General features: G+C 35.1%; 1 protein-coding gene across 3 annotated transcripts in view; it reads right to left on the bottom strand.

Annotated features, from left to right (window-relative positions):
• LOC136037874 (lachesin-like) overlaps positions 1-23,321 on the bottom strand; it is a 368,714-nt gene that overhangs the window by 194,251 nt on the left and 151,142 nt on the right. For all 3 annotated transcript variants that reach the window (XM_065720726.1, XM_065720725.1, XM_065720728.1), the window contains exon 3: positions 3,618-3,740. In XM_065720726.1, coding sequence (XP_065576798.1) covers positions 3,618-3,740 — 123 coding nt within the window. The remainder of the gene's footprint in view (positions 1-3,617; positions 3,741-23,321) is intronic.

Here is a 23,321-nt window from a genome sequence, read left to right as displayed (position 1 = left end):
AAACATAAATATTATCTTTTCATGAAAAAGACCATGTCAACAAAAAACGAAGAGAAACTGTTTTAATTTTTTCACAAAATAAGGTTTTCAAAGAAAAGCAAATAGCTCTATTAAGCCCAAAATTAGTAGAAATGAAGTTAAGTAATTTTTCGAGCGTAAAACTACCATAAATCACTATCAATAAATAAATGATGCTAAAAAAGAACAAAAATTACAAAAAATGGCCGACTGAAACTCAAAACGAGCAAAATTTAACATTAGTAGGGCCGATAACCCCCTCGGCTTCTCAAGACCAGAACGTAATTGTAGAGACTAGAACTCTACTGGAAAAGATGCTATAAATGTTTTCCCTTTTATGACCCTTGGTATTTACCAAGTGACATATAGTGATCGCAAATTCTGTTGGTCTCTTGGTCTGTCCTGGTTTCGCTAGTTCGGGTACTTCCAGATAAGCTAGGAAGATGGAATTCGGCGAACGTATCAGGGACCAAACCAGATTAAATTAAAGATAGTCATTTACCCGATTCGGCCATCTGGAAGGGGGAGGGGGGTAGTTAATCCGAAAAATTAGAAAAAATAGGGTATTTTGCTCTTATTTTAAATCCGGTGACATTGAGGGGAGTTGGAGGGTGAAACCTGAAATCTTGGAAAACGCTTAGAGTGGAGAGATCGGGAAGAAACTTGGTGGGAAAACAAACACAAATCCTAGATACGTGATTGATATAACCGGAAATGATCCACTCTCTTTGGGGGAGTTGGGGGGAGGGTTAATTCTGAAAAATTAGAAAAATGAGGTATTTTTAATTTACGAAGAAGAGATCGGGTCTTAATGAAATTTCATACTTAAAAGGACCTCGTAACTCAAATCTCTTAAACTAAATCCGGACCGGATCCTATGTCCTAGGGGGGACTTGGAGGGAGACTGGAAATCTTGGAAAACGCATAGAGTGGACAAATCAGGATGAAACTTGGTCAATTTTTACTGATAGTGTAGTGCAAATTGAGGGTCACATTATCTACAATACAATGTAATTGCACTTTTATTATATCTCTTTGTGGAGTCAAAATACTATTTTCGCTCATATTGTAATATTCACGTGTCTCAATTTGCTTATTCGAAGCAGTGTCACACACAGTCTTCTCAAAAAAAAATTCATAAGCTTATAATCATAGTAGCCATTGATTTCACAATGATGAAGTAGAAAGTATATTCTCTTTTTATTTCAACAATTGATGTGTAGACTGGGTTCTTCATCCCAAATAAATTTAAAACCGCGACGATATCGGTGTCTTAGAAATAAAACAAAATCACGTTTAGGGTTTTTCCAATCATACCGGGGCATATTTTCCCGTTGATTAGACTTATCAGAGTGAAAATTAGAGCATAGGAGAATCTTTAGTGTGAGAGTCATCAACCTATTCAAGACAAAAATTGGAATCCTTAATCTGTGCAAATTAAATGGATTATTATAATCTAAAATTTTCGTCGTATTCATCTACACTATACAGTGCAGTTCTGACATGACGACCAACTGCGAAATGTATACAAACATAGTAGAGATGTGTAGAGCATTTTTTTGCTGTGGACTCTTGAACTGCCAATTAGAAAGTAAATATTATCTCTATGAATACTCTTATAGTCCAGATACCCGATGAAGCTTCTCGTCTTTAGAGTCGAAATGGATTAGCAACAAACATCGTTGACCTCCAAAACCAGTTAGGGAGTTAGCAACTCCAAACGTTCTGTATTAATACCTACCTGTGTGCTCGGAAGTATTATGATATTTTGAGGGGATACTAAAATTATTTTTACGTGCGGAGGTTTCCCACTAGGGAAGCATCTTGGAGAACACCTTTAGGAAACAAATTTTGAAGCAAAACGGCTCGAGGCACAAAAGTAATAGGGCTGTTGTAGGATCTACAATCCCTATACTGCTTTTGTAGAGTCCTAGTTTTGTAAGACCCAGAATAGCTTCATCGAGGCTTTAACATACCTAAAGACATCGAAATAAATTTGCCCCCTAGAATCAGCTTAGGTTTTTCTTATCCCTGATTTTTGAAGTCTTTTCTATTTAATTTAAAGAATAAACTCAAATAAAGTGTATGGTGAATCTACAATTTAAACACACCAAATGGCAGCCAAGCAAAAAAAGGAAACGTGGGTGAAAAATCAGCTAAAAAAAATCAAAAACCCAAAATCTTAAGAAGGTCTCGCTTGCTTTTGAAAGTTTAGTTGTCTCGCTTACTTTTGAAGGTTTAGATATTGTTAATGTTTGAATTTCTACTGACGACAATCACTGTATATCTTGTTTGTCTGTTTTCACGGCTCAAAATGGCCGTGAATAAAATGTGATACATGCCTTAAGACTTCACAATCTTAAAAGAACAGAACGAACAACACTCTTATAAGATTTAGAGTTCTAATAGAGTACTATTAGAGTACTATTTGTTCTATTAGAGTACTAACACACTTAAGATAGGTCTAGGGGCATAATTTGTTTTAATTTTGTGTTCTTGCTACTTTAATGCAGCAAAATGAGGAATATTATTATTTACATAACTTAAAAACACTTTCAGCCGAAAAAAATACACAAATTAAAAATACTCTTTAGCATTATTAGTGTGCAGAAGTAACAGTTTCTCCCTTTATACGGATCATTTTGATGGATTTTGCCTTAAGAAGCACAGGAAATGTAATAGGAGACCACAGAATCAAACGGTGAGGAAAGACTCATCTTGACTTTGATTATACTGACTATTTAAGCATTCTAGATGAAAATGTGAAGAAAATGAATGGACTTTTAAAGGTTTTGCAAGTTCAGGGTGCTAGAATAGGTCTGAAAATAAATGTTAAGAAAACGTCAGTAAGTAAAAGTCAGTAAGGCTAGGAATAAGTGAAAATGAAAAGTTGTCGCTGGGCAACGAAATGATTGATGAGGTGAACAGCTTCACTTATCTTAGTAGTATTGTTAGTAAAGGTGGTGAGAGCAGTGAAAATGTTAAAAGTAGAATAGCCAAGGCTCAGGGTGTTTTTTCACAGTTAAAAAAGTTTGGAAGAACAGGAAGATAAGTGTGCAAACAAAGATTAGAATATTGGAAGCTGCAGTGATGACAGGTGTCAAGTATGGCTCTGTAACAAGAGCGCTCTGAATACCAGATGAATATTTGCTTGATGTTTCCTAGAGAAATTGCCTACAGATTGTTCTGGGCACTTGACTGACCGTGTTTCAAACCATAGGCTGTGTGAAAATTAAGATTCAATTCCGCTTTCCAAGATTATAACGAGAGAGAGGTTGAGATGGTTAGAGTACTTTCTGTGGATGAAAGATGATAGATTGCCAAAGATTGTCCTTTTTCGTGAACCGTCTAGGGCTAACCGGAAAGCAGGTCGTCCGTGGTTGGGGTGGAAAGATGTCATAAAGAATGATTTGAAGCAAATGAGAACTTCCTGGGAGAGTATAAAGAGGGAGGCTTTGAATAGATTGGGATGGAGGAGGAGCGTGCTTAGCTGTGTTTGCCTTATGTGGCTGGGTACGTTTGGTGAGTTATTAGAGGTGGTAGTAGTAGTAAAAGTACCACACAACAATCTTCAAATATTTCTTAAGGAATCGACTCACTTGACGAATATGAAGCCTCCATATTTTTGAGCCATCATAGCTTATGGCATATTTAGAACTTTTTGGCACCACCCGTCGATGAATACTGAATACCGTTTGGTCTTCTGCTTTCATCCAAACAACCTGAAAAGTAAATTTATGCTTCATGAAGATCATCTGATGAAGGATCTAATACTACATAGTGGTTTATGAGACACTCTTGTATAGAACTACCAAGCGCTACCTTCTCGACTACCTATGATGAGATAGTATATTAGAATTGGTTGAATTGATAAAAACGTCTCACTGATAAGTAACTGTAACTCTTATGTCTTTGACGACACATTTAGGAACCACACTTTAATACTTATAGTCATATAGAAATTGAGAGACACTTTGGTATAGATATGCCAGATTTTACGTTCTCGACAATCTTGATTAATATTGCCTGCAAAACGATGTCAGAATTGATTAGGTAGATCGAAAAACCACGCCAATTACCAGAAATCAGCTTGGAGCTTCATTGTCCTTTATGAAACCATTATATGAACAAGTGATAAAAATAAATGATCAACACAAAATACAGATTTTCAAACACAAAAGTATTAGAGACACTTCGCTAAATATCCATCAAACATCCCGTTTTTAACTGCTTATGGTAAGATAGCCTGTATAGCCCCTATCCGAATTGATTTAATGTATTTGAAACGCCACACTGGTAGATGGTATGAGCATAGAGCTGGTCTTTCATTGACAAAAAACTATCTGGGCAGCAAATAAAACTAACCGAGCAACTGTAAAACACTTATTATCAATCACAGAATTATATGAGACATTTCGCTATAGATGCATCAAACATCGTGTTTTCAACTACTTATTATATGATAGCCAGTATAGCACCTATCAGGATTGATTTTAATATATTTGAAACGCTACACTCGTCAGTTGGTATCAGCCTAGAGCTGATCTCTGATTGACAAAAAGAAATGCACAATGGTAGCTGATAAAACTAAAGGAGCAACACTAAAACACTTATTATCAAACACAGAAGTATATGAAGCAGTTCGTTATAGATGCATCAAATAGTACATTTTCTACTATGCATAGCACATATCAGAATTGATTTTAGCTTGTTGAAAATGTCGTACTCAACAACTGGAATCAGCCTAAAGCTGAGCTGAATGCTGTAAATGAGTCAAACATCATGTTTCGACTACCCAAATTAAGATAGCTTTATAAGGATTGACCTTAAATAAATTCAAAAAGCCACACTGATCAGCAGTAATCAGCCTTGAGCTACACAATCCTTAACGACACATTTATATGAATAGCTGATAACTCTAAATGAACAATACTAAAATACTTGCAATCACAAATATAAGTACAGAAAATACTTCGCTATAGATGTACTAAACATTAGCTTTTTGACAACCTATGATAAGAATCAGCAAAAATGAGCTTGAATCTTGATTATCCTCGTTGAAGTTTTTATATCAGTAACAGAAAAAGGTAAATTGTTTTTAATTTGCTTAACACAGTACAAAGAAGTATATAAGGCACCTTGCAACCAAACGTCCAAATGACCAACGTCCAAATCACTTTATGACCAAACGTCATATTTTAAACTACCTATGAGATAGTCGGTATAGCAAAATTGGAACAATGCTTGCATTTTATATTTTTTTTTATTTCTCAAAGTGTGTAGATACATATGAAAAGTCTTTCCTGAAAGGTCCTCCTTTTATCTCTGTACAGGTGAGAATTTGAACAAAAGTCTACGGGCCAATCTTTAAACACCCCAATTAGAAGCAATCTATCTTTTCCCCATATCCATATTTTCCCTGCTCAATCCAAATTCATTCTGTCAAATTATCTATCCCAAAGGTATTATCTATTGCAACTAGCCCCAGTGACCGCTTTCAAAAAACACCGCAAAGGTAAAAAAAAAAAATCTGTGTGTTGAAAATTTAATGTAAGACGCACTTTTTGAGGCTTAAGAAACCAACTCCTTCAACAAGAATATCTACTTATTCCGCCCCCCCCCCTCTATTAGCTGGTACGCTAAAAGAAAATGAAAAAAAGGGAGACAGAAGGAGAAAAGGAAGACTGTTTTCCTAAATTAGTGATTAATATAGACCAGCACTTGAATGAGGCCTTAACCCTACTCGTCCATACAATCACATAGGTCAAACAGCATAACCTTACACAATCAACCATAAAGAATAAACCATGGACAGGAAGTCATGTCGGCAATAAGTATAAGTCGTCATTTATCAAACAATAAAAACAGTAAAGACAAATAATTCAGAGGCAACAACCCAACACAAGGGCTCATCAGGAGAATACACTTGCCTATATATATATATAAATATATATATATATATATATATATATATATATATATATATATATATATATATATATATATATATATATATATATATATATATATATATATATATATATATATATATATATATATATTATATATATATATATATATATATATATATATATATATATATATATATATATATATATATATATATATGTATAAAAGCCATTATGTAAGATACGGAAAAAATCAGAAATTTGATTTCAATAAGAAATAAATCCATATGCAGTTAAATCTTTTTTGGTTGTAGTGGGTGCTAAACTTAAAGTGAAGAAACAGGTAAAGAAAAAAAAAAGAAAAAGTAAAACACATATAGTACAAAAAGGCCTTGATTTACGGACAAACAGTGTTGCAAAACTCAACTACTTTGTTTTCTTGTTTATTTTCTGATTCAATGTCGCAAAACTGACGAAAATTTGGCAAAATTCTAAAAGCTTCTGTTCTATAAGAAAGTTTTAACAGCAAAAAAAAATCTTGAAAACTGTGGTTTTTAAGCTATTAGTAGAGCTAAGATTTTTTACATGATGTAAAAAATACTTATATTTTGATGGCCTTGGTGCTTTGAGCTCTGATTCAGCATTGACAAATGGACAAGGTCAAATATATACTTATCTTTGCTATTAATTCTTCATTATTTTTAAGGGGAAAAAATTCATATTTTCAAGGTACAACACAGCGTCATCATAAAAGTAATTAGGTTAATTCCGTCATTTTATAGTTCTAAACTTGCTTTCGCAACAATATCTCATATCTTGTTCGCCTGCTGAATTGCAAACCACTTAAAAAAAAGGCAGCTGTCTACCATTTTTTACAACGTCCTAATAAAGACGATTAATTTTTCCTCTCTTAGACTGCTGACAACTGTAATTCCAAGGGGTGGATCCCAAATTTCCGAAGAATGTCATCTTAAGGACTTTATATTAATCAATTATCTTCAGGATACACAAATTGTATGTTTGCAGAACATAAATAACTTTAAGTTGCTAAAAATATTCAGATAAACGGGATTCATAACAGTTTTACGGGGTTTGGAAACACGTGGCAAGAAACTAAGATTTGTCTCAGTGATAAGTAAGCGCCATTTGTCTATAGTTGATGTATATATATATATATATATATATATATATATATATATATATATATATATATATATATATATATATATATATATATATATATATATATATATGTATATATATATATATATATATATATATATATATATATATACTAGCTGTTGGGGTGGCGTTTCGCGCCATCCCAACACCTAGTTGGTGGGGGCACTTCGTGCCCCCCAAGCCCCCCTCGCGCGTAAGTCGTTACGCGCCACTGTAGTTGTGTCCCTGTGTCCCACCTGTGAATATAAATGGATATATATATATATATATATATATATATATATATATATATATATATATATATATATATATATATATATATATATATATATATATATATATATATATATTAACTACGTAAAACTTGCGAATATACAACATTCTTTGCTGTCCCATTGTCTGTCCATATAAATAGATTGTCAGGTTTACCGACTCTTGAACAGTCGGTTCAAGAGTTTTCGGTTTCATTGTTTTCCAACAATTTTTCCAAACAATCCGTATTCAGGTCTATACCGTATTGTTCTAACGATTGCCTTTGAGCTTTGTTGATGGTGATTGCTAATCTAACATTCCCAGTGTCCCCGTCGTCATTTATATATCCCCCTGTGCCTCCGGCGTCCCCGTTGTAGTTGTGCCCCTGTGTCCTGGTTGTCATTTATATTCCCTGTGTCCCGGTCGTCATTTGTGTCCCGGTCGTCATTTATGTCCCGGTATCCCAGTCTGTAATTTCTCTTTGAGTGTCCCGGTCGTCATTTATATTCCCTCTGTCCCGGTATCCCGGTTGTCATTTGTGTCCCGGTCTGTAATTTCTCTTTGAGTGTCCCGGTCGTCATTTATATTCCCTGTGTCCCGGTTTTCTTTTTTAGTTTTTCTTGTTTTGTTTTTTTCTTTTTTAGTTTTTTCTGTTTTTAGTTTTTTCTTCTTTTAATTTTTTTTCTTTTTTAGTTTTTCTTTTTCTTTAGTTTTGTAGCTCTTTTAGCTTTTTTCTTTTTAGTTTTTGCCTGATGAAGTACAGTCGTAAAAATTTATGATTATCACATGAGAATGGTAGAAAGGACCCTGTTCTATGATAAATTTGCCCTTTTACTTTGAAAGTAGGCATAAATTAATCTTGATTTTCGATTTGGGCACCAAACGACGTCATTTGGAAACTAGAGTTATATTTCCTGATGTTTGACAAAAAAAACGCTTAGATTCTGACGTAGTTCCAATAAGCAAAGTCTTCAATGACTCTGGGGGTGCAGCCAGTTGAGGAAGTTTAACTTTTCCTGAAGCGCAACACATTCCCATTGTTTCACCATTATATTTCAAGGCCTTGCAGTAGGGACAAATTTTAGACATAGTCCCGATTTGAACACATCTACTACAATCATCGACTGGGCTGTACCTGAATGCCATGCGATAATTTTCACGTTGCTCTTGTGATTCCTCGGTACGCTTTCTTTTGGCATTATCTCTTGAAGCCGCAAGCCTGTTTTCACGTTGCTCTTGTGACTCCTCAACACGACTTCTTTTTTTACTTTCTCTTTCAGCCGCAAGTCTGGTTTCGCATTGCTCTGGTAGTTACTCGACACGCCTTCGTTGACGTAAATTGCACATTCCTAATCTGGCCCTTTCTCTTTGAACCGCAAGCCTGGTTTTGCTTTTTGGTAACATTCTATCTTTTTCAATGTTTTTCAATTTGTCAATGTTCATTTTAACATTGACAGTTGAAAAATCTTCACGTGCCAAGCATGCTAAAGCTCAACAATTTATAATAAACCTCAAAATTTTAAGTATCTGTTTTAAGGTTTTTGAATTACTTTAATCTATTGTCAAAATTTATATAGATATTTATGCAATTCCCAGTTTTTACATTTTTAGTTTCAGTTTTCTTTTTCTTCTTTATTTTTCAGACGTCATATCCAAACCCTCAACACAAAAATACATACAACTTATTTTTAATAATCACGTATACATCACTTTCAAGTTGTTTGGTTTGTTTTACCTTGGCTTGTCTTTCGTCACTATAAAATACATATCGCCGAACCTTTGTTTTTTTTAACTAAAATAAAACTTGCGAATATACAACATTCTTCGCTGTCCAATTGTCGCTGCATATAAATAGATTGTCAGGTTTACCGACCCTCGAACAAGCAACGTACAATTGCCCATGGGAAAAACAATCAGTATTAAGATCTATACCACATTTTTCTAATGATTGACCTTGAGCTTTGTTAATGGTGATTGCAAATGCTAATCGAATTGGGAATTGCAATCTTTTAAATTGAAAAGGCAGATCCGTTGGAATCATGGGAAGGCGAGGAATAAGAACAGCCTCACCCTCAAAAGGCCCTGTCAAGATTGTGGCCTCTATTAGGTTTTCCATTGTTTTTTTTTTACGGCAAGTCGCGTGCCATTGTAAAGCTTTGGTGGGTTGATATTTCTTAAAAGTATTATTGGTACGCCTATTTTTAGTTGTAGCACGTGTGGTGGAAACCCTGAAAGATCCACGGAATTTAAAAATTCAGATGGATAATTAACCGCTTCATTTGGTTCCAAAACTGTGTCGACTGACTTGTAAAGGACTGCCTGGTCTCGAATCTTGGTCAAAACAATATTGTTGATTTCGTGGACGTTTATATTTTTGGGTGCAAGAATCGCTATTTCACTTAACCATTTATTATTTTTATAATTGTTTAGAATATTCGGAAATACTTTTTCAATCAATTCATTTTTGGACGTCACTAAATTACAGAAATCAGCAGGTAGTTGTATACGTCCTGAAATTGAGTCTACTGGGAGCTTTCCGTTTCCAATTGCCAGCAATTGATCTGAAAATGTTTGACCAGAGTCATCGTTTTGCAATCGGACACGCATATTTGTAGTTAATTTTAATGTTTTTACGTGTGCCCATGAATTTGAATTTTTCTGGCAAGCATTCATTTCGTCTGCAGGGGTTGATCTAGGTATTATACGTAATGTTTGCCTGAAATCTCCCGCAAATAAGTTTGCATTGTTGCAATACTTTACCCATCCCAGATGATTTGTAAATATTGCACGTGGGAGTTTCTGTAGAATGCAAATTCAGAGGCAATTTCAAAGCGGAATGAGCAGTTCTTCCACCAGGCAGAAACGTTGCGGCTATTCCGGACGACGCAATTGCCAACGCTATATCATTTTTTGATCGAATTGATGCCAGAATCAGTTTTATCACAAACGTTTTACCAGTACCTCCTGGCGAATCCAAAAAGAAAATTTCTCCAACGTTGTTATCGACACAATGCATTATCGTATCATAAATGTCTTTTTATTCCGACGTTAACTTGGAAATGTTATTTTGTACATACGACAATAGATCACTCGTAGTGTAACTTTGTTCACGATCCAATTCTAAACATGTCGAAACACCAGCGGTACGATTAGGTGAAGGCATTCCCAAATCCTGAAGAGGTTTGTTTGCCATACACACGCACAAATCTTCTATAATAACTAAAGTGTAGTTATAAATTTCTGATGTAAAATCAAAAGTCATATCTGACGTCTCTAACGGTTTTCGATGGAGTATATCTTCGGATATTTTCGATTTATATTTTCCCCATAACTCTATAGGAGCTGAAGGAGAGCAAGTTGTTAGAATGATTCCAAACAATGCACGAATTTGACATGGAGTTGACGTTTTGCACGGGTCATTGATGCAGTTATCCCACTGTTGTCATTCTCCAATAAATTCAGAGCTTGGCATGCACTACGGTAAGTGTCATGTATAGTACCGTTTAGCCTACAGTTCTCAAATACTCAAAGGACGTCGGACCGGGTACATTCAACAAAAGCAGGCGTAGAAAGAAGCATTCATGTTGATTGGGGTGAACGGTGTAAAGTCTTCCTATCGTAGTATCTTTGAAGATGGTAGGTTGGCCGTCGACTGACTTACCCTGTTTTCGACGTTCAAATACTTTACTTTTGTATTCCACGTGTAATACGAAGGCACTTCAGTATACAGCAGTTTTTTAGCAAAAGAATAATTTTTGCATAGCGAAAAGAAAGCAGTTAACTTTGTATTCGGTGGATTCAGGGCTCTTTGTTGCACGTTGGATTCCGAAAAATAAACACGTTGACCATTCTGTAAATGTACCGCTAAGTGAACAACAGCTGGACTACGTTCATGTATCGGAAATGAAAGAATTCACCAAACAGCTTCATTACTGCTTATGTATCTTCCAGCCTGATATTGTACGATTTCGTCGATATCTTTGATTTCGGACTGCAAGCCAAAAACTGCCTTGTCACTCCCTTTGTTGACGTATTTACATATGTATTTGATTGCCTTTACAGAGTTACAGTATTCAACGTTTATATGTGCATTTAATGTTTTTGATAATAATGGGGAATATGGAACAACCCACTGGTTATCTACTTCGATGGTGGTACCGTTACGCTTCTTTATTATTGCTATTTTACGCCATCTTCAGTAGATTTTCTTCTATATTGTGGGTAACCATCATTGCCAGTAATTGTGTTGGGTACTAAAGGTCGAGGATAGTGTTTTGTGCACCTTCCTTCGGCCATGCATGGTGAATTTTCGTTCAGTGCACCGCAAGGTCCATGTATCATATGTTTTACAACAATATCATACAACCCCTTATCGACATTTTCATCAGGTATTTCAGCAGAAATCACATCATCAATTTCGTTAGAAGTAATTTTATAATGTAGCCAGATTGGTATATGTGCGTGTGGCAATCCTCGTTTTTCCACATTTCCATTTTTTTACCATTGAATTTCAAGGCCTTGCAATTGGGACAAATTTTAGACATAGTCCCGATTTGAACACATCCACTCAAGCTATAATCATCGACTGGGATGTACCTGAATGCCAGGCGATAATTTTCAGGTTGATCTTGTGGTTCCTCGGCACGCTTTCTTTTCTTACTTTCTCTATCAGCCGTAAGCCTGTTTTCTTGCTGTTCTTGTGATTCCTTGCTGGTAATGTTTGCCTGAAATCTCCCACAAATAAGTTTGCATTGTTGCAATACTTTACCCATCCCAGATGATTTGTAAATATTGCACGTGGGAGTTTCTGTAGAATGCAAATTCAGAGGCAATTTCAAAGCGGAATGAGCAGTTCGTCCACCAGGCAGCAACGTTGTGGCTATTCCGGAGGACGCAATTGCCAACGCTATATCATTTTTTGATCGAATTGATGCCAAAATCAGTTTTATCACAAACGTTTTACCAGTACCTCCTGGCGCATCCAAAAAGAAAATTTCTCCAACGTTGTTATCGACACAATGCATTATCGTCTCATAAATGTCTTTTTGTTCCGACGTTAACTTGGAAATGTTATTTTGTACATACGACAATAGATCACTCGTAGTGTAACTTTGTTCACGATCCAATTCTACACATGTCGAAACAGCAGCGGTACGATTGGGTGAAGGCATTCCCAAATCCTGAAGAGGTGTGTTTGCCATACATACGCACAAATCTTTAATATTAGCTAAAGTGTAGTTATAAATTTCCGTTGTAAAATCAAAAGTCATATCTGACATCTCTAACCGTTTTCGATGGAGTATATCTTCGGACATTTTCGATTTATATTTTACCCATAACTCTGTAGGAGCTGAAGGAGAGCAAGTTGTTAGAATGATTCCAAACAATGCACGAATTTGACTTGGAGTTGACGTTTCGCATGGGTCATTGATGCAGTTATCCCACTGTTGTCATTCTCCAATAAATTCAGAGCTTGGCATGCACTACGGTAAGTCACATGTATAGTACCGTTTACAGTTCTCAAATACTCAAAGGACGTCGGACCGGGTACATTCACAAAAGCAGGCGTAGAAAGAAGCATTCATGTTGATTGGGGTGAACGACGTAGAGTCTTCCTATCGTAGTATCTTTGAAGATGGTAGGTTGGCCGTCGACTGACTTACCCTGTTTTCGACGTTCAAATACTTTACTTTTAGTATTCCACGTGTAATACGAAGGCACTTCAGTATAGAGCAGTTTTTTTTACAAAAGAATCATTTTTGCATAGCGAAAAGAAAGCAGTTAACTTTGTATCCGTTGGATTCAGGGCTCTTTGTTGCACGTTGGATTCCGAAAAATAAACACGTTGACCATTCTGTAAATGTACCGCTAAGTGAACAACAGCTGGACTACGTTCATGTATCGGAAATGAAAGACTTTGCCAAACAGCTTCATTACTGCTTATGTATCTTCCAGCCTGATATTGTACGATTTCGTCGATATCTTTGTTTTCGGCTGCAAGCCAAAAACTGCCATGTCACTGCCTTTGTTGACGTATTTACATATGTATTTGATTGCCTTTACGAAGTTACAGTATTCAATGTTTATATGTGCATTAAATGTGTTTGATAATAATGGGGAATATGGAACAACCCACTGGTAATCTAATTCGATGGTGGTACCATTACGCTTCTTTATTATTGCTGTTTTACCGCCATTTTCAGTAGATCTTCTTCTATATTGTGGGTAACCATCATTGCCAGTAATTGTGTTGGGTACTAGAGGTTGAGGATAGTGCTTTGTGCACCTTCCTTTGGCCATGCATGGTGAATTTTCGTTCAGTGCACCGCAAGGTCCATGTATCATATGTTTTACAACAATATCATACAACCCCTTATCGACATTTTCATCAGGTATTTCAGCAGAAATCACATCATCAATTTCTTTAGAAGTAATTTTATAATGTAGCCAGATTAGTATATGTGCGAGTGGCAATCCTCGTTTTTCCACATTCCCATTGTTTCACCATTAAATTTCAAGGCCTTGCAATAGGGACAAATTTTAAACATAGTCCCGATTTGAACACATCCACTCAAGCTATAATCATCGACTGGACTGTACCTGAATGTCAGGCGATAATTTTCAGGTTGCTCTTGTGATTCCTTGGCACGCTTTCTTTTCTTACTTTCTCTATCAGCCACAAGCCTGTTTTCTTGCTGTTCTTGTGAATCCTCGGCACGCTTTCTTTTCTTACTTTCTCTATCAGCAGCAAGTTTTTTGGCAGAGACTCTTTGAGCAGCTTTCTCGGCTGTTGCCATTGTATGTTCTTCAGTCACTTTACAATTAAACATTTTTCCGTGAACGAATGTATTAAATACCTTTAATGACGTCATCGTCATAACAAACATGACGACAACTAACTTCATGACGACATGACATGATGACATGACGTCACTCGACAGACACACAGACAACTTATTTTTATATATATAGAAGATATATCACTTTACATATTTTATAATTCAATTCAAGCAGGGGTGTTGTTCTTTACAAACAATTCTGAAGCGGGGCATCAGATTTGCATTTACAGTGACTTGATAATACTGTAAATTACTTAGGCAGGCCAAATAGCATTGTTGATTAATATCTAGCAAAGGATTACACACATATGACAATAGAATATATGCAGATCAATACAGTCCGAGAACTTTCATATAAAGACGTTCTCGGTTTAGATGACCTGATTGACCTGGCTGAAAAAAAATTAAAAAGCTTACTAAAGCGACGAGGACGTGCTTAGACGCTTTTTGACAGTCGAGTTGAATTAAATATATTTCGCTAGTAATGACAAAGATTGCAGTCGGATCGAACATTCGTCTTAAGTAAGATACGAGTGTTGTGGATCATTTTTGTTGTACAAACCCTCGCCAAATAGTGAAAAAAATATTCGATTTTGTACTGAAAAATCATATCAAAAATGATCAAAGTTGCCAAACATCCACTTGATAGAAAAGTTAACAGCATGACGGATGTGAAACCTAAAACAAAATGACGCAATTTTGGTAGTGTTTTTCTTTTCATACCAGAGAAAAGTAGAATTTAGTGGACGGACGTCATCTTCCGTCAGTTCAGTTGACTTACTGAAGAGTTTGGGCTAAAGACTTTTAAGGTTACTTATATGTTATAGCGTCGATGTTAATTTCTTCATCAATTGACGCACTATAGAACTGATTTCTTCGTTAGTTTTTTTCAGCTTAGCGTGAGACAAACAAAGATAAGTGACAGAATAGATGGGAAATATATAATTTGGGCTATTTATTTACCTATTAGGGGGATGGGTACTTTATCCCCCCCCCCAGTGTGCAAATACATAGCCCAAATTTGTTTCTAAAGTATTATAGTTCTATCATATTTTGTGATATTTCAGTAGGATTAGTCAAACAGTTCGTGGTAACGAACTGTAGTAAGGAGCGACCCGGCTCAATAGTAACCAAAACTCTAAAAAAAGAAATTTTGATACCAATAGCTACATCAAAAGAATTGCATTTTAATGATGATTTTCAATATATAAGTTTCATCAAGTTTAATCTTACCCATCAAAAGTTACGAGCCTGAGAAAATTTACCTTATTTTCAAAAATAGGGGGAAACAACCCTTAAAGGTCACAGAATCTTAACGAAAATCACACCATCAGATTCTGCGTATCAGAGAACCCTATTGTAGAAGTTTCAAGCTCCTATCTACAAAAATGTGGAATTTTGTAATTTTTGCCAAAAGGCAGATCACGGATGCGTGTTTTATTTGTTTGTTTTTTTTTGTTTTTTTCCCAGGGTTGATCATATCAACCCAGTGGTCCAAGAATCTTGCGAGAGGGCTCATTCTAACGGAAATGAAAAGTTCTTGTGCCCTTTTTAAGTGACCAAAAAATTGGAGGGCACCTAGCCCCCCTCCCACGCTAATTATTTTGCCAAAGTCACCGGATCAAAATTCTGAGATATCCATTTTATTCAGCGTAGTCAAAAAACCTTATAACTATGTCTTTGGGGACGACTTACTCCCCCAGAGTCCTCGTGGGAAGGGCCATGAGTTACAAACTTTGACCAGTGCTTACTGGTCAAAGTTTGACCAGTAAGCAAACTTACTGTAACCATTACTATGTCACCATTAACACAGTAATGGTTATTTGGAAGAGTACAGACGTTTTCTGGAGGATTTTTAGGTTGGGGGGGGGGGGGTGAGAAGAGGAGGATATGTTAGGGGAACTTCCCTTGGAGGACTCTGTCATGGGGGAAGAAAAATTTCATGAAGGGAGAGCAGAATTTTCTAGCATTATTAAAAAAGAAAAAACAATGAAAAAAAAATATGAAAAAGTTTTTTTTAACTGAAAGTAAGGAGAAGCATTAAAACTTAAAATGAACAGAAATTATTACGTCTATGATGAACTCACCTCCTCCTAATACCTTGCTCTTTACACTAAAGCATTTTTAGTAATTTCAACTATTTATTCTACGGCTTTTGGGATTCAGGGGTCATTCTTAAGAAATTGGGACAAGATTTAAGCTTTAGTGTAAAGAACGAGGTACTGACGAGGGGGTGAATCCCTTCATATATGTAATAAAAAACATGAGAATACAGAAGTTCGTTACGTAAGCTAATTTGTAAGTTACGTATATCTTTCACTAATAAACATTCGTAAAAAATTAAAAGTTCTAGATACCTTTTTAAATAACCAAAAAATCGGAGGGCAACTAGGCGCCTCCTCCCTGCTTCTTTTTTCTCAAAATCACTCGATCAAAACTACGAAAAAGCCAATTAGCCAAAAAAATAAATATGCAAATTTCGTTTTATCATCTGCGGAGAGCCAAAATCAAACATGCATTGATTCAAAAACGTTCAGAAATTAAATTAAAAAAACAAGTTTTTTTAACGGGAAGTAAGGAGCGACATTAAAACTTAAAACGAACAGAAATTACTTCATATATGAAAGGGCTGCTTCATCGTCAACGCCCCGCTCTTTACGCTAAAGTTTTTCACTGTTTTAAAAAGTAGAATTAACAGAAAGAGTCAAACTTTAGCGTAAAGAGTGGGGTGTTGATGAGGAAGCAGCCCTTTCATATACGAAGTAATTTCTGTTTGTTTTAAGTTTAAATGTCACTCCTTACTTATCGTTAAAAAAACTTGTTTTTTTTTTATTTAATCACAGAAAGAGGCCTTAGATGAAGAACTTAACATAGGCGCTACAACATATAAGAACCCTTTCAAGTACCTTTTTCTTATCTTCTGAAGATAATTTTTCTAACGGAACAAACAAAACAGTTTAAAATCTTTGGTGAATGGTAAAAACTGGTATCTACGGAAATAGGCCTACGTGTTTGTCCAGACGGGTTCATACAAGGAGAAGAACTGGGACAATGGTAAAAAGAAACAAACAAAAAAACACGCACATACCATTAAGTAGTATCAGCGAAGCTTGGAAATTTTGGTTGCATAATTGGAAGGAATAATATCTAAAACCTATCCTAAAAAATATTTCTCCTTATTTTTGCAGCAGGAGCGAAATCAAATTGCAAAACTTGAGACACTTTGGCGTCGTTTTTCTAAGAGTAATTTAAATTTGTCTAGTTAGAGAATCGTTATATGTCAAAGAAAAAAAGGCAACAAATTTTCGGGAACCGGTCCATGATAGTATTAAATAAAAAAAACAAGTTTTTTTAACTGAAAGTAAGGAGTGACATCAAAACTTAAAACGCACAGAAATTACTTTGTATATGAAAGAGGCTGCTTCCTCATCAACGCCCCGCTCTTTACGCTAAAGTTTGACTCTTTCTCTCAATTCTTCTTTCTAAAACAGTAAAAAAACTTTAGCGTAAAGAGCGGGGCGTTGATGAGGAAGCAGCCTCTTTCATATACAAAGTAATTTCTGTGCGTTTTAAGTTTTGATGTCACTCCTTACTTTCAGTTAAAAAAACTTGTTTTTTTTATTTAATTTCTGAACGTTTTTGAATCAATGCATGTTTTGATTTTGGCTCTCCGCAGAGGAATGATCAAAACGAAATTTGCATATTTTTTTTTTGGCTCAATGGCTTTCTCATAATTTTGATCGAATGATTTTGAGAAAAAAAGAGCGGGGGACGAAGCCTAGTTGCCCCCCGATTTTTTGGTTAATTAAAAAGGCAACTAGAACTTTTAATTTTTTACGAATCTTTTTATTGGTAAAAGATTTACGTAACTTATAAATTAGCTTACGTAAAGAACTTTTGTATTCTCATGTTTTTATTACATATATGAGGGGATTCGCCCCATCGTCAGTACCTCGCTCTTTACACGAAAGCTTAAATTTTATCCCAATTCATTAAGAATGACCCCCTGAATCACAAAAGCCGTAGAATAAGTAGTTGAAATTACCGAAAATACTTTAGCGTAAAGAGCGAGGTATTAGAAGGAGGTGAGCCCCTCATATGGGTAATAATTTCTGTTTGTTTTAAGTTTTATTGCTGTTCCTTACTTCCAGCTGAAAAAGCTTTTTCAGTTTTATTTTTTAATTGTTTTTTTTTTAATAATGCTAGTAAATCCTGCTCTCCCTTCATGGAAATTTTCTTCTCCCATTACAAATTCTCGAAGGAAAGTTCCCCCAGCATATCCCCCTCTTCTCAACCCCTCCCCCAAACCAAAAAAATCCTCCTGAAAACGCCTGTATACTTCCCAATAACCATTACAATATGTAAGCACAGGTCAAAGTTTGTAACTTGTTGCCCCTCCCACGGGGACTGTGGGGGAGTAAGTCGTCCCCAAAGACATAGTTATAAGGTTTTTTGACTACGCTGAATAAAATGGCTATCTCAGAATTTTGATCCGTTGACTTTGGGAAAATAATTAGCGTGGGAGGGGGCCTAGGTGCCCTCCAATTTTTTTGGTCACTTAAAAAGGGCACTAGAACTTTTCATTTCCGTTAGAATGAGCCCTCTTGCAACATTCTAGGACAACTGGGTCGATACGATCACCCCTGGGGAAAAGAAAAAAAAAACAAAAAAACAAAAAAACAAATAAACACGCATCCGTGATCTGCCTTCTGGCAAAAAATGCAAAATTCCACATTTTTGTAGATAGGAGCTCGAAACTTCTACAGTAGGGTTCTCTGATACGCTGAATCTGATGGTGTGATTTTCGTTAAGATTCTATGACTTTTAGGGGGCGTTTCCCCCTATTTTCTAAAATAACGCAAATTTTCTCAGGCTCGTAACTTTTGATGGGTAAAACTAAACTTGATGAAACTTATATATTTAAAACCAGCATTAAAATGCGATTCTTTTGATGTAGCTATTGGTATCAAAATTCCATTTTTTAGAGTTTTGGTTACTATTGAGCCGGGTCGCTCCTTACTACAGTTCGTTACCACGAACTGTTTGACAACCTTAAAAGCTTGCCAAAACCTGACTTATGAGAATAAAGACTTAATAATCCGTTTGTGGCTGTCTGTATCTTCGACCAAGAGTGTCTTGGAAATAACGAAAGCTTTGAGTGTCCCATTTTGCCACCCTCAATTTCAACATATTTTAAATTTAGTAGACTCACAGAAAATGAACTTAAACGAACGTAAACGGAAACAAGACTACCCACAATCCACCAACTGATGCATATATCAGAACCACTTCTGGCGTGCTTATACCAATTCATGTCATTCGCACCGGGTATAGTCCACTACTCATAACCCTGGGCACTCTCTCACCACAGCAGGTTGGTTTCACCAAGTTTAAGTGATTATTAAGACTGGGTAAAAGATGGCTTCATATTCTACCTGAATATATTTTGAACCTACTTGTGAAATATATTGTGTTCCCTTCTAGGGTAGGAATTAAGGCCTATATGTAACTATAACTATGTTTTATTTACCTTATTATTTGTTTTGAAATGTATTCTATCCTGATTTTCTATTCGTTGCTAGTGAAAATAAATCTTGCCTTGCATTTGGAAAGACCATTTGTTGTGCCTTGCCACAACTGGAGTGAATTTCAGCCTGTCTACAATAAATGGTGAAAAGAGTCAGGTACATATTTAGTGAAACTTGAAACAGCGTTTTCTACCCTCCTCACAGTTTCATCTTCCCTATGACTTTACGTTTATCGCACGGATTGGAATATTTTCACGCATAATGCAATCGTCATAATTAAATAACTGGCACAATCGTCATAACAGTTCAGAAGAAGGGTTAGGTGGATAACAAAAGAGCTTGACAAATCTGTCTGATACTGCATTATGTTGACCTCAATTTGTCAAGTAAACACTGGATGATAGAGGTACTATCATGAAAATCAGGCAAGATTTGCTGACATAAGACTGCTAGAAGAATATGGCAGAGCTTCCTAGCCACTTTACAGCCTAGATATTACTCCTTCAGACGAAGGAGTGATACTGATATCACTCCTTTTCACTTGAACGTGTTCAAAAGTGAGAAATATTCCCAAACCCTATTTTCTTTTAAGTTTTGACTCTGAAGTAAAAATTCATACTGCTATTTAGGCTTGCAATAGTGCTAAAAACTTTAGCGTGAAGAGCAAGGTATCAAGGAGGGGGCAACCCCTTCATACATGAAATAATTTCTGTTCGTTTCGAGTTTTAATGTTGCTCCTTAGGTTCAATTGAAAAACTTGTTTTTTTGTGTTTAATTTAATAACACTACTTAACCGCATAAGGATAACATAGCAGCGCAAAGCTATGTTAACCACATTCACCTTGAGGACAGTCGCCCCTTGATCACCTTGCCACTAGTAGGCTTCAATCCTAGTTTCTATAGTCGAGGCTTTATTCACTCGCCCAAAACTATTTATTTAACATATTATGTATCTGTAAACAATGCAATTACTTTTCAGAAGAAGTAAAATAAAAGCGTTTGCAACAACAATTGAAACAAAAAAAAAACTAAAGTAGACAATCATTTGAAGACCTCTTTAACCTCTTTTTTACAATTATTTTTTATCCCAAGACAAAAAAAAATATAATTTCCACTTGTCTCTTATAATGTCCACTATCACGTATCAAACCTGAAAGAGTCTTGGGAAATGACTGAATCCTTTCTGTTAACCCTATTTTGGGTTTTGAAAAATGACCCCGAACCCTGTTTTCTTTTTAGATGTGACTCTGAAATGAGAATTCAAATTGTTATTGGGCTTGCGGTAGTCATTTTTTCAGAAATAAATCTTATCTTGCGTTTCCAGGGTCACTGTAGTAAAGGAAACAAATTTTTATGGTAGAAACAAAAAAAAAGAAAAGAAATGAAGACCTACAATCAGATTTGGAAAAACATTACGATTTGAATTTTGGTGAACAGTCCTTGACATGTTTGAATGAACAATAACGAGCCAATTGAATAGTCGTTTAATCGTTTCAAATCGGCCATATAACGTGTTCTTACTAAAAAAAGCAATCCTTTTCGACATGTAGCGAAATAAAGACACCGACCGATTTCAGACGTTCAGGAATCCCTTATTACAAGCAACAAAAACACAACTGACAGAGCAGCTAAAACGATCAAAAAAAAGGAAGAACTATTTACTTTATATATGTTACTTTATATATTATTACTTATATATATCTATACTTTATTATTATATTTATTTATACTTTACATATACTTTATATATTATAATTTATATTATACTTTATATATTATATTTATACTTTATATATATTTATATATGTATTATTACTTTATATATATTACTTTACTTTATATATATTTACTACCGATCATTTTTCAAATGTCACTCAACAGAAAGAAAAGAACTTGATTGCCTCTCCTATTTCATAAAATCTTCCACTTCTATTTTTTCTATATTTCATGTTGCTATGTTTTTTTTTGTGCATAATCTAACATTAAGCGAACATTTTTCCCTTTCTGACGTGGGCCTCAACCAAACCCAGAATCTTTTTATAAGCCATGTGACTCTGAGGCACGGATTTAACGTAAACCTCTATAATATTATTAGCTGAAAAAATGCTATAGAAAAACCAATTATCATGTTTTTTTTCTAACAACGCCCTTGTTTGGCGTTCCACCTGCATGATATTTATCAAGAATTTCGTTAAAATATTCAAGGAAAAAATTCTGATGGCCGAAAACTAAGATCGTACTTTTTGCAATAATTTATTACAAAGGCAACATGCGACGGTTACCTCACTTCTCAAAATTTGGTACACCATCTGGCACGTAGTGGAGGTTTGCCAAGAAGGGTGAAAGGAGGTAGCGACGCGGCAAAATCCTGTCTGCTTATGGCTAGAGTGTGAAGGAACAAGTGGCACTGAAAGACGTAAACCAGATGGCGGAGAGTGGGCAGCCCCTTGGCATCATGCTCGAGCATAAGATGAAAATAACGATTGAATCGTGATTGGTAGGTACAATAGCATATATATATATATATATATATATATATATATATATATATATATACATATATATATATATATATATATATATATATATATATATATATATATATATATATATATATATATATATATATATATATATATATATATATATATATATATATATATATATATATATATATATGTAGATGTGGTAATATTCTTGCCAAGCAAAGCGTGCCTGGCACTCGGCACGCTTCTATATATAGATTCTACTTGTTGCTTGTCCAATCTCTCTCTCTCTCTCTCTCTCTCTCTCTATATATATATATATATATATATATATATATATATATATATATATATATATATATATATATATATAGAGAGAGAGAGAGAGAGAGAGAGAGAGAGAGAGAGAGAGAAAGAGATACAGAGAGAGAGAGAGAGAAGAGAGAGAGATTGGACAAGCAATAATTAGAATGTATATATAGAAGTGTGCCGAGTACCAGGGACGCTTTATTTGGCAAGAATATTACCATATATATATATATATATATATATATATATATATATATATATATATATATATAGAGAGAGAGAGAGAGAGAGAGAGAGAGAGAGAGAGAGAGAAGAGAGAGAGATTGGACAAGCAATAATTAGAATGTATATATAGAAGCGTGCCGAGTGCCAGGCACGCTTTATTTGGCAAGAATATTACCATATATATATATATATATATATATATATATATATATATATATATATATATATATATATAGAGAGAGAGAGAGAGAGAGAGAGAGAGAGAGAAGAGAGAGAGATTGGACAAGCAATAATTAGAATGTATATATAGAAGTGTGCCGAGTACCAGGCACGCTTTATTTGGCAAGAATATTACCATATATATATATATATATATATATATATATATATATATATATATATATATATAGAGAGAGAGAGAGAGAGAGAGAGAGAGAGAGAGAGAGAAGAGAGAGAGATTGGACAAGCAATAATTAGAATGTATATATAGAAGCGTGCCGAGTGCCAGGCACGCTTTATTTGGCAAGAATATTACCATATATATATATATATATATATATACCTTCATTTCTC

The sequence above is a fragment of the Artemia franciscana genome, chromosome 17, assembly GCF_032884065.1.
Source record: "Artemia franciscana chromosome 17, ASM3288406v1, whole genome shotgun sequence".
Classification (NCBI taxonomy): Eukaryota; Metazoa; Arthropoda; class Branchiopoda; order Anostraca; family Artemiidae; genus Artemia; species Artemia franciscana.
The sequence above is the reverse complement of the archived record's forward strand: the minus strand, read 5'-3'. Positions and strand labels throughout refer to the sequence as shown.